The sequence below is a fragment of the Coturnix japonica genome, chromosome 4, assembly GCF_054131305.1.
Source record: "Coturnix japonica strain WE chromosome 4, WE-NBRP24, whole genome shotgun sequence".
In the NCBI taxonomy this organism is placed as follows: Eukaryota; Metazoa; Chordata; class Aves; order Galliformes; family Phasianidae; genus Coturnix; species Coturnix japonica.
The window spans coordinates 53,263,507-53,281,254 of NC_140666.1; the positions used below are offsets into that span (position 1 = coordinate 53,263,507).

Genomic DNA, 17,748 nt, shown 5'->3' on the forward strand with positions numbered 1-17,748 from the left:
TCCCAGGAAGCTCCGGTAGTGGAGGGCGGGAGGTGGCGGCTGGAGGAGTTTTGGGGCGGGTGTCGGGGCTTTGGGCTGTGGGGGATCGGCCTGTTGTGCTGTGGGCACGTTAATTTCCCGTCAGCGGTTTTTGTCTGTTTTAAAGCTGTAAACATATTCAAAGCGGTATCGCTGTTTCCAGCTGTTGCTTTTATAAACTATTTCATCTCACAGACTCCTACAGGGCAGACGTTGCCCTGATAAGAGAACATGCTCACCTGACAATAGCATCCCATCTGGACACAGCCCTGGTGAGGCTGTGCCCCTCGAGTGCTGAGTTTAGATGTAGCTCTTTGCTACAAAATATCGGGACCTACAGCATGTCCGGAGCAGGGCAACAGCTGTGTCTGCAACACAAGGCTTATGGGGAGTCATGGAATCACAGAATCATTAAGGTTGAAAAAGACGTCTAAGATCACCCAGTCCAACTCCCAGCCTATCCCCACCGTGCCCACTGACCACATCCCTCAGTGCCACATCTCCACAGTTCCTGAACACCTCCAGGGGTGGTGACCCCTTTGCCTCCAATTCACCATCCCAACTTCGGTGACAGCCAGCACACTGCCACAGCCTGTCAGTATTTGCCAGTCACCTTTAGAGGGCACCGCTCTGCCGGGCATCTCTAGACTTCTTGGCTGGTGTGAGGAAGGAGAGCCTTTCAATTTCTGTCAGTAGGATCGGGAGAAAAAAATAATCACCCTTGGACAACAGAACTTACTTTTATTCACTCTTCAGTGCTGATGTTGAATGAAGCTACCTAGCAGAGTAAATCTGTTGTGCTAAGGGTGAAGAGACTACAAGGACACTGCTGGCATGGACTGTTGGGTTATTGGGTTATCTGTCACTGCACAATCTGTCACTGAGAATTGTACAAGTAACTGATTGGAAAAATGATCAGACCTATAGGTTTAATCTAGAATGTGGAGAGACTGCCTGCAGAGCTCAGTATTCAGACACTGCCATTTATATTTCAAACTGAAGTTTGGTTTTTATTCAAACTTCTGTTCATCTCGAGTGTTCTGCGCTCACTGAGCTGTGTTCTAATCTCTGCTACAAAAGCTAAAAACTCTGGTTTGGGACCAAAGCGCTTTCTCAGCTCAAGGGCCTTTTCAGAGCAATTCTCTCAGCCCTACAGTACAATGGATAAACCCAAATGACAGCCGTCGGGGTTTGGGTGCATTCACTGCTCCTTTGCCAGAGCAGCTCAGCCCTTACATAAGGCTGCAGCACTGCCAGTCCGTGCACTTCATGGCCCGTAGCCATCATGAGCAGAGCGACGCTAATCTGAGACATCAAATGTACGCGTTATGTAACCGCTCCTCCTGACAGCCACCCAGGCAAAGTATTTCCTACTGACTGTGGCAGCAAGAGGCATTTCATTTTGACTTGCCGCTAAAATAAAACGCTCTGTGGGTAGAAGGAAGTGTATGGGTGGGAACAGACAGCGCAGGTTATTCACGTCCCAGCAAGATTAGCAGTATTTCTGTTGTTTCTCAGTTGAATTTCTGGGGCCAACTTAGTCTGACAAACCCTTTTAGCAAAGAGCTCGAGCCCCGTTCCATGCCCGCTTTTACTAACGTGGCCAAAAGGAAAACGGTAGATGTTGTGAAATGTTTGTTGAGCTTTGCTGCCTGGTAGATTCATTTTAAAGGGCCCAAAACCACCGGTGTAATTTTCATTCACTTAGAAAAGCGCTGAGCTGGCATTTGGGCTTGGTCGGGAGGAAGGCAGAATGTAGGAAATGCAATTTTGGCATTTAAAGGCTTGAGAAGCTGATGGGTCTCGTTGGTACCACGTGAGAGAAACCCCTGGCGTGCCAACAGAAACTGAGTGCTGTGGGCCCCAGCTTAGTTAAAGATTGCTCAGAAACCAAACAGCTTCTGAGATGTCGGAGGCCATTTTGATAGGTTTGTTTAGTCAGGGCTCTTGTGTGGAGAGGGCAGAGATGCAGAAGCAAAGGTCTCCCTGTTCTTTTCTTGAATGTGGCTGTTATCTGTGAGCACAGGGAGCTGCAGTGCACTGTGGTGGGGTGCACTTCACCGTGCTGACCTGCTACGGGAACTGAGATGGCATAGAGTGTGACGGTGGTAACTCCCAGCTCAAGCAAAGCGAGCCGCTCTGCTCCTGCATCCCACAGGCAGCAATGTGGGGTGAAGGACGCAGGCAGACCACGTTCCTTGTGCCGTTCACAGCGCTTTATCGGTAACACCGGGGCCTTCCTCGTGGCTGCCCAGAAGCTGCCACGGCAGCCAGGAGCGCGTCTCCACCACAGCCGGGGGCTGCCCTGCTGGGGCTCACACCGACACAGCCGTCACACGGTTGTGGGAACGTCCTATTTCTGGCCCAGCACACAGCTCGGCGCCCCGCTCCGCTGGAAGCCCCGTCACTCCGCAGCTGGGGGCGCTGCGGCCGGTGGCCCCGCGGCACAGGGCGGAGCGGAGCCGGGCGATGCGGGCGGCGCTGCGCCGTGTCCCCGCCCCGCGGCGCTCTCCCCGCACACGCCCGCCCTGCGCCGCCGCCTCGAGCCGCGCCGTGCCGCGCCGAGCCCAGGCAGCAGCCGGTCCCGCTCCGCCGCCATCGCCATGAGCTTCTTGTTGTGAGTACCCGCCGAGCGGCGCCGGGGCAGCCCGACCCCGCCGCCTCCGCCGCCTTCGCCCTCCCGGCCCCGCGCCGTCCCGCCGGGTGGGGGCCGCCGCCCTGAGGGAGAGAGAGGGGCGGCCGCTCCCGTACCGTGCCGCGGCGCTGCCCGCCCCTTTGTGAGCCGGACCGCGGCGATAACGGCGGTAACGCGCTCCGGACTCGGGATCGCGGCCGGAGTACTCGAGTCAACCGGCCGAGGGTTGGGGGAAGTGCCTTGGGAGGGCGGCCCGGCGCGGGGCGGCGGCGCTGCGGGGCGTGCGGAGCCGGGCTGAGGCGTGAGAGGGATCCACGAGGAGTTGGGGGCCATCCAGGGGCGCGGGACCGTACGGTTTGTAATCGTGCTTCGTAGGCAACAACGGGGTGAACTTTGGTCCCTCCCCTCGGGAACAAAGCCGAGGTACTGCCGGCAATTAACATAAACCGGTTCCGTGACCTATTAATTAACGCGAAGATGCGCTCTAGGGAAGGAAAGGGAAGAAGGGCGGAGGGAGAGAGGGCCGTCGGCTTCCCGGCTACGAGCGGCCGCCTCGGGCCCGCTGCCGTGGGACTGACAGCTGCGAGCGGCTCCCGCTGGTGACCGCCACATGTCCGCGGCCTCCTCGGGGGATGCGGTATGGGGGAGACCGGCCGGCCCGGCGCTAGCTCACACCCACCCCACCGAGCTCCGCGTCGCGTCCGGCTCCTGACGCCGCTAACGGAGCCGCTCGTCTGGAGCCGCGTTGCTGCCGCCCGGTCCCGGGAGACGCCGCTCGGTTGCGGGGTCGGAGCCGCACGCAGGAGGTGGGAGCAGTGACCGTCGGTGGATCCGGGAGCAGCGCTCCTAATGAGAAGGAGCCCAGCTGTCCCCCTCCTTCATCATTCCCAGCTGCTGCAATGGAGGAGGAGGACGGGGTTTCTCGTACAGTGGTGTCCTGGGAGTTTGGTTTGCAAATGACACGACCTGGCACTCGTTGGCATTTGGCTAACTGGCAACGGAACAGCATGAAACCCTCCACCCTCTGTTGTGGGCAGTAATGAGATTTTTGTTTTCTTCCAGACACTTCTGAAACCCAGGAAAGCAAACCTTCCCCCCGCCTCCATTGTTTCACCTACTCCCGCTGCTGAAAAATAGAAGTGGAAACTGAAGTTGTTGCATGGCGAAGCCAGAAATGCTGGCACAGCTGTCTCAGCTGTTGTTGGCAGCGTGGTCGGTGGCAGCTCTTCTGCTCAGCTGCAGTTTAGAAATGAATTTAGAATAAATAATGTTACCAGGTTGCCTCGGGGAGGCCCTGGAAGCTGCTTGTGTGCTCCTGGCAAGTAGTTTTCAGTTACTGTCCCTTTTTATCCAGCTTTGATTTCACGTTATCTGGGTAGAGCTGTTCAGCAGCAGCGGTTGGATATCTTTATTTTTAGTAGTTCACCCTTGTTTTGTGCTGCAAAACCCTCACGTTTCCCACAGTTTTCTGTAGCACTTTTTCACCAAGGGTTTCCTGGATACGAAGGTAACCAAGTTGTTCCTTTGTCCACGCTGTTTTCTCTGCCTTGTTGTACCGCTGTCTGCAAACAGATGCCCAGTTTTGATCTGAGCAGCCCAAAGTTGTTGTGCACCCACCAGCAGGAGTTGTCTGCATCACAGCCAACCTGTCACACAGGTTTATGATCGGTAACATGGCTGTAGTGTGTCACTTTGACACCCAGTACTGGAAGCCCTGTTCTGCTTGCAGACTTTGTGCCGTGCTCTTGATTGCGCCTGGATAGCGCAGGGTGCCGGGGGCCCCTCGCAGCCCTTGTGCCGTCCCTGTCTGCTGACGAAGCCAGCGCTATTCTTCTCTGTTGCTAGGACCAGTGCCACATACAGCTACGTGGGGGAAGAAAATGAAGGGAAACCATTGTCTTCTCTTGTTATGGATAACGCTATAGAAAGAGCGTGTTTTGCGACCAGTCACTGGATTCATACAGCTCCGTTTTGACAGCAGTTTTTATTTTCAGCCTCGCCGCCTTCTCTTTCTGTTTGTTTTCTTTCTTTCTGAAAACACCTCTGAAGTGATTTTATAGGTTGTTTTGGATCTTTAGAAAAACCAAAACGGAGAGAGCTGAGCTAAGAAGTATCTTTAGTTCCAAAAAACTCCAATTATGAAGTTTTCTCTGGGAGGAAATTGCAGCTTGGATGCAGGTACTGGAGCTTACATCTCCAAGGCAAGAAATTAAAGATAGTTGTGGTAGGCGTGCCATATGGTAACATGCCTGTGTTGTCCTGAGCTGGCAAAGCTTACGTAAGAAAGCAGCTAGATAATTTATTTTTAAAAGGGAAATATTTTTATTGTTAAAGTTGGGAAACTATTTTCTTCTATTTTTTTAAAAATAAAAGCCATCTCCATGTTCTCTAAGTTCCTGTGTGCGGAGTTCCGGGAGGTTCGTAATGTTAGGTTGGTGTAGGTAGTCAGAAGTGGTAAGACATCGCTGGGCTGAGAGCTGGTGGATCCATGGCGTGGTGGTGTGGGTGAGCAGCAGGACTTTGGGGGTGTATGTGGGTGAGCTGATGTGGAGTGGCCTTGGAAACCAAGGTGCACTCCTACTTTCCTGCCTTCCATAGGGCAGGAGAGCCAGGCAGCTTCTTCTGATGATGTCTGTGGTTAATTTTTGTATTTGTGGAAAATGCGATGGGACATTCATTTTTTCCTTCCATCTCTTGCAGAGTAATATCAGAATTAGAGCTGGTGTTTTTGTTTCTGGATTGCCGAGCTGTGGCCTCCTGTTTCCCTGTCTGCCCCTGCTCTTGAAGGACACCGTGGCTGTTTGTTTCCCCTTCTTTGCCTTTCCCAGATGCTGAGTTGCTGTTACTACCCATTGAAAGCTGCTTTTAAAGTGGGTGGTGGTTTTCAGCTTCTGTAGCTGGAGAGAGGAACCCAGTGCTTCATGAACACTAATGCAGTTCAGAGTTGAGACGTAGTATCTGTCTCTTGGTTATCAAAGACTCCCACGGAAGGCTGTCATGCACTAATGAACTGGAATTTCAGTCACTGAAAACCAACGTGTGGGCAGTAACAGACTGTTAGAAGTGGGACATGTTCATGACAGCAAGTCAGACCTCCTTGTTCCCATTACTTATAAATATGGGTTTTATAGGACAGAGTAGGGTAAATTCTTTGGTTTTAAGTTGACTAATGTAATGCTGCTGTGTAGACTGGGTCGCTAGGGGAGAGACTGAGGGAGAGGTTGTTGAATCGTGTGTGTTGGCTCAGCACAGCCTGGTGTTCAACCAGTACCTCAAGTGAAGCAGCAGGAATGGATGTGGCAGAAGGCAGGAAGAGCCTTCTCCTGTTCTCATGTTGGCAATCTGGTTAGTTAAGCCATACCATCAGCCCTGTCCTTCAGGCTTTGTTGGGCTCTGTGTGCGCTGCTGCCTTCTTAGATCATTGAGGTTTTGCTCCATGTAGCAGGATTAATTAGAAGTGAAGGAAAAAACATGCAAACAGTGGTGGTGTTCAGTGTGAAAGTTGTGTGTGCTCACATGGAGGTGAGTGTCCGGTCTTAAGTACTTCCTAATGGTTTGGGTTTGCACTGCAATTGTTTTCCTTTGTTTGTTCTTCACTCTATGTGTTTGCAATGTAAGTGAACCTACAAATTAACTATTTGCGTTGGTTGGATGAGAACTGTGGTGGAGCAGGGATTGCTTTTAGGGGAGGATTTGGTGTGCTGTAGGGTGCTTTTCACTCTGGGAGAGAAATCTGGTACAGTATGCAATTTTCTGCCGAGCCTTTGGATTTAGGATATATTTAAGGCCATAGAGAACAATGGTTAAGGACAACCCCAGGGACCACAGTTACCAGCTTAGGCTGTATGTGTCCCGCAAGACATGTGGTATCCTCTTGTTTGAAAAAGGTTAAAAGATTAGGAGTGTTTGTCCAGCAAAGAGGAGATACAAGACTGGCAATATAATTTCATGCCCAAGGCTGGCAGAATGGAGCTGCTTGTTTCACTGAACCACATTTCATTGTGCCCCCTTAAGCCGTATAGAATAAGCAATAACAGACTATGCTGCCAAAGCTATCAATAGCCCTCTGACCCACAAATCAACTCAAACCGCAGAATAGGCTTTGCAGTGCTTTTAGCATTTATAAGCTGAGCCATTTCCTATTACAGGCTATGGGACTGCAAGAATTCAGCGCTTTGTCATATCTGCCTGTGTTGCCCTTTTACCTGTGGCATTTCCTTTCCGTTCACTTTCCTGGCACTTCTCTGGCACAGGTGTGATGCTGGCTGTTACTGCTGTACGTTCTGGTGGTCAGCTTTGAGCGCTGTATTGCAGTGCATTGTGTGTCTCAGAAGTGGCCCATTAAAAAGGGAAGCAAAGGCTTGTATTTCTAATAGCCCAAAACAGCATAAATTCATGTGTATGAGATGTTAATTCTGCTCTAATACATAGACAGTCCCTCACTGTGAATTTGTGAAGGTAAAAGCAGTTTTTCCTGTTAAAGGTGTTTTTGAAACATTTACAAGCAGTGAATTGCTGATGACTTGGAACTGAACTCATTCACTACTTGCATGATTTTTTTCAGTTTTCCTTCGGAAGAAAACGAAGGATAAGATGCAGCTTCTTGGTCCTTTCAGGCCTCTGCCCTTCGATTCATTGACTTCTGAGTCCTGATAGAACTTGCAGATTTAAGGAGACTTCCTTCCGTCTGTCTGTCCATCCATCTCTACCCATTCATCTGGAAACCCAACAGCAGCCCTTATCTCTTGCTCTTCTTTTATTGTAAAGATAGTTCTGCCTTGTTCATCCTTTCCTCTCCTTCCTCCTCCTCCAGTTCCCAGCTGTTCCTTGGCAGGAATCCATTTCTTTTGTTATTCTCACATGCCTCCTGTGATCCTGCCTGTATTTCAGCTTACATTTATTTAAAGCTTGCTGCCTTTCCACCTACTTGTTTTGCTTGCCTATCACTGCATATTATCTTTAAATTTGGTTGCTGATGTACAGAGGTAATTACTTGTGTCCTAGGGTTATGAGCACAGCTGATGTACGGAATCTGAATCCCTTCCTTAGTGAAGAAAATCGCGTTGCAGGTTCCAACTTGGAACACCTGAATTTGCTGTCTGCATCACAAGTCTTACTCCTTTCTTTATGACAGACAGAATAAATGGGTTTAACTGTGCTTTGATAAAAAGCTAAGTTCTTTTTTTCCTAAAAATGCTGTCATCTGATTTCTTCTACAAAAACAGCTTGAATCCAGATGACAATGAGATGTGCCCCTGACGTTGTCTTGAATAAAACAGCCCATTATTTTGGCTTTGCTGCCTCACATTTGAGTTGTGTTTTTACCAACTTCAGTGTCCTGGTCTTACTGCTGAGTGTTCTAGAGCCAGGGTTCAAAGTGACACTTCGACTGTCTTCTACTTGTCATACATCACCATGTTTTCTTCCCTCTTGTGGTTGACATCTCTTAAAGTTTCGTGTTGCAGTGTCAGTGGACAAGAGGATCATCTGTGTACAATGTCAGTTTGTAGGAGGGTGGTTATACTGATGGGCACTCAGCTATGCCATGCACAGGCTGTGCTAGTGGCCAAAGATGTGCTCTGCTGTGGTGGCAGCAGCTGTTCCACCTCTGAAACTGTGGCCAGGTGAGGTTTCTTGTTCTAATTCCTTGCAAGGTACGAGCAGATTGTGCTGCAGATACTTAGAGAGCCCTCCTGCAAGACTGTATTAAATATGGGGTTGTGTAAGATCTGCTTGGTGATGAGATAACGCAGGGTATTTTTGGAAAGCTGCTCGAATATTCTTCGGTGCCTCCTGTCCATGTCTTCCTGTTGTTCTCTGGGTTGTATCTTGGCTCTGATGATTGTTCTGTTACTTCCTGGATCCAGACCCCATTTTACCAATTAGTCCAAGTGGAAGAGCAATCTTAAGGATGAGCCGTGGGGTTTCTGCTGGGACGTTGCCCGGTGCTTTTTGTCTGCAGTGTTTGCCGTGTGTGTGACGGCAGCTCCTGCGTGGGGTTAGAAAAAACATACGGCCTTGCAAAAAGTGCTGAAGGGCCCCCTCTCCTATTAAAGGTAGTTCAGTGTTCTCCTTTTTCAGTGCTACCTTTTCCCTAACCACATTGACGTATTGTTCCTTTTACTGCTTCTAAAGGACTGAAGGCTGCCTTACACTGTTTCATTTTCTTCATGCTCTGCTGTGATTTCTTGTCTGACCAGCTTTACTTCAGTCATTCGTAAAGCGTTGGCTTTCAAAAGCACTGATCAGCATTTTGGGAAGCGGTCCATATTCTGAGGCATGTTCTTCAAGCACTATATTTGGTGTATAAGTAAGGATCTAATTTGATATTTGAGCCAAGTTTTTATTACTGTAATTCATCATCCTCAGCAGCATGTAGATTGCATCCTGAAAAGCTGTGCCTTCTGAAATGTGTTCAGAGGGTGTGACTGTTCCCAGCAGATAGGGCTTAGGATGCTGAGGGCATTAGTAATGTAAAGGTGTAGGGAGAGTTCAGCTGGATTTAAGGACGTTTCTGTCACATATGGAAGTTTCCTTTTGCATGGGACGCTTATGTCCTTGTTTTGTGAAATGGGAAGTGTGCTCTAGTGAAGAAATGGAAGCAGAAGGATGCTGCTAAGCTCGTGCTTTGCTAGTGACCCCTCAGTTCCCTTTTCTCACGTCCTGCTTTGCAACCCGCATACTAATTTGATGTATTCAGTTACTCCTTAATGCCTACTCGCAGGGCGTAGTAAGCCTCCTTTCTTGACACTTCCACTATCTTTACTTTAAATGCAATCAGTGGTGCTACATAAAGAAATAACAGCCTCACGGAGATGGGAGTTTCCTTGTAGCTCTTCTGGAATTCCCTCACTGGTACCTTCTAGTCACCATTTCTGATCACTTGTGGATGCACACACACTGTGTGTTCCATTTGTTTCCTTCTCCTGTTGGTGTTTTTCACTCTGCTGTGCCCTTTTAAATGAGCTAATGGTAATTGACAGGAATAAGGATTTCCTGGGAGAAGAGGGGAACATGAGTGAGAGAAAAAAGCGCTGATTGGTTTGCAAAGAACTTAATTAGTGACTGAAGTGATGAAGGTACTGAACTCCTCCTCAGTGATCCTGAAGGGAAAACAAATCAAAGCAGAACGAAGCAGTTGGGGAGGAGGGAGCCCTTGGTGTCTGCCTCCTTCAGAGTTCTGCTTGTAGCCTGTTGGTGTGTATATAATAAATCTAGGTTTGGTTTTGCCTGACAGTTCTGAGGTGTATTCCTGTGTGTGTGTAGTAGATGAGCATGTTAAAGCAGTGAAGGAAACTGGATCTTATTGAAAGAATCCAAGGAAAGCAGCCCACTGCCCTGCTTGCTTTGAAACTTAAGTTCATTTGCAAAACAAGAAGCTGTGTCAGAGGCTGCAGTTATGTCCTGTACACATTAACATATCCCTGCTGTCTGCCTGTTGGCCCCTGCCTGTCTTTGCGAGTCAGCAGGACACGCATGGCTGAGTGTCATACTTTCATCCCATCCAAGTTCCTCTCCAACGGGTTCTTTGTTCTTCTCCTTTCCATGTCTGTGCCCTGTCCCCCTCCTTGTTCTGCAGCACTGCTGTTAGTCCTGCAGGCTGAGTCACTTCCACGACCGTTGGATGCTCTGGGAATTAGTTGGTGTTTGTGAGTAGTGTACGGCTCAGCTTGCCCTGTTTGTTTTGAGGGCATTCCAGGAGATGAAAGCTTATTAAGTGAACGTGTTGTATGTGAAACAAAGGAATTGGTCTGCGAGCATAGCAAACTGATGATGACTTCCTAGTTATGGGATGGTGTTCTGGAGGCTTCCCTCTTCCTTGCGTTAGGAATTGCAATAAGCTGCATCCCGCTGGATGAACTGCTGGAACACCATCACCACTGATGTGGGTGGGGTGGTGGTAGGTGGGAGCACTGTAGCACAGTACCTCCCCCTTGTTCATAGGCACATTGACGTCCCAGATGGAAGACTAGGCAGGGAGCTGTGGAGGAGTGCAGGTGTCTGGTTCTACATCTGTGGCCATGGGTTCTACATCTGTGGGACTTGGCTGCGAGGGCAGCACTGCAGGGGAGGCACAGGGTGTGAAGGGCAGAGCTGGACTGAAGGGCCTCCCATCAGAGCCAGTCCTCAGGGGCTGTGCTCAGCTGGCTGCCTTCTGAGCGAGGATGGCAGGAGGGCCTTTTCTGGTGCACATCATTGCAGCCAGCTTATGCCGGGCAGCCCCTCGATTGACTCCATTTACTCTGAAATGTGTTTCTAGAAAGAAAAAAGAGCAGTTTGAAACTGTGAAGTGTGTGTGTGTGTGTGTTACGACAGCTTGCAATGCTGAGTGCTGATTGTTGGGACAAGAAGGAGCAAAACCGTTCCTTAAGGCTGCGCTCGGTAGCCTTACTGGATGTGAATCAGCTGATAAACTTTTTCAACGTGTAGAGACTTGTGTATAGTGCTACCTGGGTTTTTGTCATTTGAAAGAATATTGATAATCTTAGGACTTTTTGATCTGCCTCCTCTCATCTCAGCCTGGGTGATAGTTGATTTTCTGACAAAAGGAGGCAGACCATAGTTCCTGTCTTGGTGTACAGGGAATTAAAAGCTCATAAAAATACCTATTTCACTGTCAGAAAACAGTATTTTCTCCTTTGGTAGAAGGAGGTGTTATTTCAGAGCGGTTGCTGAGGGGAAAAAGCCAAACAGAAAATGAAAACAGGTTATTATATACCTCTTGAAATGTATGTTCAGGTTGAGAAGTGTACTGAAAACGTAGCTTACTCCACAGTCCAGCAAAGGAAAGGAAAGGATGGGGAAGGACAGGTAACAGTTTGTATCTACTCTGTTTCTAGACACTAAAAGAAGCATTCCCTTTAGGAACAGCCTGCACTGTTTTGCAGGCATTGTGAGTTCTGCGTGCTGAAAAATCAGGGCATTGTTTTAAATCCCTCTGGTCTGCAATGTTTTATTTTTAGATGAGGAAACCTTTAGGTTTGTGTGTGCTGGTGGCTTTTTAAGTGTAAGTAAAACCATAAAACAAAGTGTTTTTTTTTCCTTTCTGAAAGGTTCCCCACCTTTGTGTTTTGGAACTGTTAACCTTGGCTATTTTTGTTGTTATTGTTTGAAATCTGGATTTCTTTTTAGACTGCTGTGTGGCAACAGCCTTCTGTAGCCTGGGTAACTGCCTGTGACGTGGGTGGCGATAGGTGAGCTGTGCACACAGACATTGCTCACAAGGAGTGCATCTCCCAGGGCTGGTGTTAGCGCTGGGGAAAGGTGCTTCTCAGGCACCCTCAGCACGATGTTTCTAATTGCAGTAGGCAATTAAGTTATTCCTGTATCTCCTGCTCATTGGACTGGGAAACTGGCTGTGTGCAGCTGATCATTTTCAGTTACTGTTTTGTACAGCAGTGTGTATATATAATAAACAAGGTGTATTGTGTGCCTGTAGGAATGAGCATGTGGCTGTAGAAATTATTCAAATTAGTGCAACCGGTTCTTCTTTAAACAAACAGCCAACAGCAACAAAACCCTGGGCTTGGAATTACCTTCCAGCCACTGCCTTATGTTTCCAGAGAGCTGCTGTGTTGTGTGAGGAGTTGGCAACTCTTCACTCTCTTAACTCTTTCCCAGACGGGCTGCTTAGTGATCTTGGCAGAGTTTGTGTTGCCCTCCATGGGAAGACAGTTCTGCTTTTATGGCTTAATGTTTGTGAAAGCTATTTCTGTGAAGTGGGAGTGCTCTCTGTTAGTGTATTTCTTTTGCCAGTGTTGAGAGCAGTAACAGTGGTGGTGTCTGAAGAATGTATTCATATGGAGGTCTTCCCAGTGAGAGCTATCAGCTCATGCACTTCCAGTCTTTGTTCATACATACACTTGCTGGCTTTTGACTCTTGGACTGCATTGAACTGACTCTTAATGTTGAATTGTAACACAATATTGGAATATCTTGGAGCTCTTGCAGTTTTCTAAACTGGAGTTGGCTGTTCTGGTAGCACGGTATCTCATTTGAAGCCATTTGCCTGATCCTGTGGTCATAGAATCACAGCATGGCTTAGGTTGGAAGTGACCTTAAAGTCCACCCAGTTCTACTTCCCTGCCATGGGGTAGTTACCAGCCACTAGATCAGGCTGCTCAGGGCCCCATCCAGCCTGGCTTTGAATCCTCAATCGTTGGTCATCCTCATGGGAAGTTGTATCCAGGTGTTAGCTTCTGACCACAGAATGGAAGCTTCCTTGCTGGCTCTGTCTGCCGTAGGCTGATGGTTCTTTGTCTCTACACCTGCTGCGTGGTGGTATGTCAAAGGAATGGAAGTTGTAGAAAACTTGTTTCCCAAATTCTTGCGTAGGTTTTGGTGCCTATTGAAGTGATTTGGTGCCTATTGAAGATAGAAGTGAATGATGAGACATGCTCGTTTTAATAGGTGGGAATCAGGCTGGAAAATAATCGACTTTTTGGTATTCCAAGAGCTGAGGAAAGCAGTGCCTGGCTTGCACACCTTCTGTCTTCAGAACAGAGATGTTGTGACTACTCTGTGTTATAAATAGAAACACTCAAGTTAAATCTTGGCAGTGCAGATTCTGAACACGTATGATGTGATTTTTACCTGCTGTCCTTCTGATGCTGTGATTGTCATAAGGAATAAGTGTTTACATTCAGAAACAATTGATTTGCTTTCTAAAAGTAGCTAGAGGTTTTTCTTTTAATTTCAGTGCTGGCATCTTGGCTATTGGAAACTAACATGATCATACTCCAACGTGTCTATTCTTAGCAGAATGTTTGAATTTGAAACCCATTGTTATTGTTTGAAGGCCTGAAATGCTTGCTTTTCTGGAATTTAGTCCTTGCCTTGCAGTGTTTCTGTGTCTCAGAGTTTAAATAGAGGCACGTTGGGAGTAAGGAGGTGCTCAGCTAAAACTTGGGCCTTCTCTGCTAAGCGCTCTCTTTGGCCTGCAGCAGTGAGTCTCTGCCTCAGTTTCCCTGTGTATAGCAAGACACTAATGATGCCTACTTCAAAGATACTTTGTAGGATTAATTAATGCTTAGGAAGGCCTTTGAAGATGAAGAAGCAGGATTTGAAATATGAAAAGTTTCCATGCCCCAGGTAGAAATGTTCTGTGTGCTGACTGGAGTTTGGCTTTTTCCAGATCTCTTGAGCACCTCCGGATGCTCGGAGGGGCTTATTCCAGATGGACTGTGGTGGTAGACGCTTTCAGGAGACACCGAGTTGTATAGCATTACCTCCAGAGATTTGCTACTTGGAGCAAAGAAAGGAAGATGACATGCCCAGCCTCAGCAGTATGTACAGGTAGCAGGCTTGTCCTGAAAAAGGGGCCACTGCAGCATTTTCCAGTTGTTCTTCCCTAGGGCAAGCTTCTGTCCTTTCCAATGTTTGATAAACCAGTCCATTGATGAGCCCTGTATGAAATGATTTATGGTAATCGTGGCACTGTGTTCTTAGCCTCTAACAGACTGGAGAAGCAATGCTGTCTTTACTTCCCAGGGATGTGAAATAGTGGCGATAATTTAAAATAAGATGTTAATTTCTTGGAAGCCGTGTCAGTTCTGTCTGTGGTGTGTGCAGGGGAAAAAAAGAATTTGTAGGCCGTTCTGTATCATCTTTGTGTTGGTATCTCCTCTTGTCCATCTGCTTTGCCAATGATGTAGTGACTGCATGTTTTATAGGCACCATAGTAGATTAAGGTGCTCTGATGAACGTGAAAACTTGGTCTGGACTTCATCACACAAGAGGAATTGAAGGAGGACTTTGGAGCACCGTCAGTGTTGCAGTGGCAAGAGTTTGAGGGTGACTGTGTGCTAAATACAAGCTGTGAAGTCTTAAGTTTTACATGTAAGGGCCCTCTAGCTTTTCTGTTTTAATTCAGGTTTTTGTGGAGATGCTGTAGGCCTTGTAGAAGTAGGTACAATGCGCTGGCATTCTAGTACACAAATATCTTGAGTACGTGGAGGTCTAAGGCAGGCCAGCCAAGGTGCTTCCTGTAGGAAAGCAAAGGTTTAAGTGGCTCCTTTCCCCCAGTTAAATACAAAATGAAAAACATAGCAGGAGGTTGAGTTGGATGTTGAGCTGCTCGGATTTTAAAGGATTTGCCAGTGCTGCATTTGAAGCTGGAGTGGGCTGTGAGGCAGGATGGCAAGTGTGGTGTAAGTAGAGCGCCTGAACGTTTTCCTTTCTGGAAGCATCGTTCTGCAAACCATAGCAGGCCAGGCTTCAGAATGTGCACAATTAAAAATGTTCCCTGTCAGCAGACGGCATGATAGAATTACAGCTTTGGAGGAAATTTGGTGCTTGCTGGTAAGCACAATGTGACGTCTTGGTGAGGCTCAGCGGCATGTGGGCTCCTGACAGTGGGAAGAGCTCCTTGCGGCTCAGACGTGTGGCTTCCTGGCCAGGCTTCCAGAGTCATCCTGGCACTGTGAGTAATTGCTTTGAGCACATTCTCTGATTTAGTGCTAGGGTGAGCTGCATCTGGCACTGCTGTAGCTGCACTTACCTTTAAAAATAGAAGGGCATAATTTGCTGAAAATGCTGGTTGTGGGAGTAAAGAGAGCAAAACGTCCTTGGAATTGGAAGAATTTCTGAGAAGCCATTACTTCTAATACAACTTTCTCCCCACTCCACGAGCTTTTTATGTCCAAGGAAAATGGGATTTTCAGTGTGGCATTTATAGAGCTTTCTGTCTCATTTTGCATCTGCAAATGTGTTGCTTTGCAGCTGAAGGAGAGTTCAGAGGCTGTCAGCAGGGAAAGCCAGGTGTGGCCTTTGCGTTGTAAGCTGTCAGAAGAAATGGTTCAGGGATGCAGCTAATTCTGTTACGATATGTCCTGCCTGATGGATCTTTGCTGTACTGTGTGTGTCACTGGCCACCAAACTGAACTTCAGAAAGTTAAGTTTTCCACTTTACACCCAAGAAGTTGGGAAAACAGTTATGGAACAAGAAGACTTTATAATTCTGCCCTATGTAATGGAATGACATGAAAGGAAGAAATCAATTACATTTTATTTTATTTTATTATTATTATTTTCCCAAGAAGTTTTCATTTCAGCATTGGGAATCATCCTGCAGAAATAAAATGCTGCTGTGCTCAGGATTTAGGGAGAAGGCAGTATTGCTATTCCAAGGGTTGCTTGGCTGATGGTGTCCAGACAGCAGTCAGCAGGGATGGCTTTGGTTAAGGAGTAGGAGAGCTACTCAGCTAATAACTTAGTTAAACCTGTGTTTGCAGCAGCATTTAGCACTAGGCTGCTGAAGAGCAATCTTATCAGCTAAGAGGTTTGGCATAGGGAGTTGTGTCCCTGAACTTTGTATTAAGGAGAGTGTGACCATGTGTGCAGTTAACTGACTTCACATGTGAACTGCACAAATGTATGGAATTTTGATAATGCATTGCCAAAATTGTAGATATTTCCACAGCTTGGGATTACTACCAGCACGCATTTATCCTAATTGCTTTTCCTTTGGGATGTCTGTCTGCCTGCCTTTCGCGTGAGACCATTTCCTGCCGTCTTAGGATGGCTGTGCTGGATTGGAGAAGAAGGAATCAGGTAATGGAGGCAGATAGAGATGTGTAAATAGGAGGTTGCTTACCTGGTTATCTTAATCTGTTAGAGATTTTGCTAATGGAAAAGAACAAGCAAACCTGCATATGAGAATGGGATGACAGGGATTAAGTGGTACTTGGTGATTTTCCAACGTGCTGAGCATTCTCTGTTTCTTTGACCATAGGAGGTCTCTGCTGGGTGCTCCATTGACCTGCGATGACTCTGTTTGTTATCTTACTAGCTCACAATCTGGGGCGTGAACTCTTACCCAGAGTTTTCTCAAAATAGACTGTGCTATTTAAGGAGCTCCCTCCCCATGTTTGTCTTGTGCTTGGTTCTTGAAAGCTCACTCTTCCTGTTTAACCTCTGTTAACATCCACCAACACTTAGGTGAGTTATGAAGTAACATTTTACTCGCTACTGCTTTGTGTTTTTATAGCACCTCCTCTCCCTGAACAAAGATGTTCTACTGAAGCTGGATGCTGTTCTTTGTAACCTGAATCCTTTCGTTAAGTCCTCCCACTGAGCTTTTCTCATAGCACTTGGAGTGTTCCATCTTCCTACTAGTAGCCTCTGTAATGAGGCTGTAGATGTTGCCTTAAGCAGTGATACCAGACCAGTTGCAGCGAAGTTCTTCAATCATACCCATATGAAGAGGACAGTATTAGGGAAGAGATAGTGCTGTACATTAGGTTTTGGAGTTAGGTTTCAGGAATTAGGGAAGCTACGTAAGCTGATAGGAAAGGGAATCTTATTTTCTTTCCATTTGATGAATGAATGAATGACCTGAGCTGTAGAGTAGTCTTCCATTAGGGCTTGGATTCCCTCATTGTCATATTATGATACGCAGAGCAGAATCTTCTCGGCAGGTCTGGAAGCGCTGTGCATGCCTTTATCTTGTGCTGGTTTTCTTCTGCTTACGCTGACACAAGTGGGGAGATAACGATACCCATCTCTCTTGGTCCTCAGTCGCTGTGAGTAGTGCCTTGCATCAGCCCTGTCTGTGCAGGCGTACACCAAAGCTTCTGCCAGATGCTTTAAATTGTGTTGTTACTCCCAGTGTTGGCCTGCTGGCTGTGTGTTCCTGAAGAAGAAAACCTGCTCCTCTAAGCAGACAGTTAAGCGTTCTGATTTCTTTTCTTTTTTAGCTTTTGTTTTTTAACAGGTGCCTGTTCTTCTGATTGAGTTTGAGCCTGACCCAGCAGCAGATGCAGGTGGCTGGGGGAGTGGGAGGGGAAGGCAGCTCCCTGAGCCGCAATAGCTTCTCCCTCCCACAGGGAGGCAATTATTTTAGTTAAGATTTGAATCTGGTATCCTTGCCTAGGGTGTAATCTAAACGACTGGTCACGTGTTAGAGGTGTCCTGTAGCAAAACGTATGAGAGCCATACATTTTCTCTTCCTACTACTGGCTCTTAGGTGCATTTTGTAGCTGACTGCCTTAGATGTCCTTTAGTATCGGTGTAGTGTCTGTGTGAAGTGTAGAGTCATAGAATCCTTAGAGTTGGAAGGGACCTCTGAAGCCTATCTAGTCCAGCTCCCCTGCAGT

At 47.5% G+C, this 17,748-nt stretch overlaps 1 protein-coding gene across 4 annotated transcripts in view; it reads left to right on the top strand.

The window, feature by feature from the left end:
• The first annotated feature begins 2,556 nt into the window (after window positions 1-2,556).
• MOB1B (MOB kinase activator 1B) overlaps window positions 2,557-17,748 on the top strand; it is a 34,652-nt gene continuing 19,460 nt past the window's right edge. Inside the window, exon 1 of one of the 4 annotated variants that reach the window (XM_015861507.2) lies at window positions 2,557-2,635. In XM_015861507.2, the coding sequence (XP_015716993.2) occupies window positions 2,622-2,635 (14 nt within the window). In that variant the 5' untranslated portion in view covers window positions 2,557-2,621. Of the gene's footprint in view, window positions 2,636-2,783; window positions 3,008-16,385; window positions 16,592-17,748 lie in introns of those variants that run through there. The other 3 variants (XM_085546847.1, XM_085546848.1, XM_085546849.1) reach the window with 3 other exon arrangements.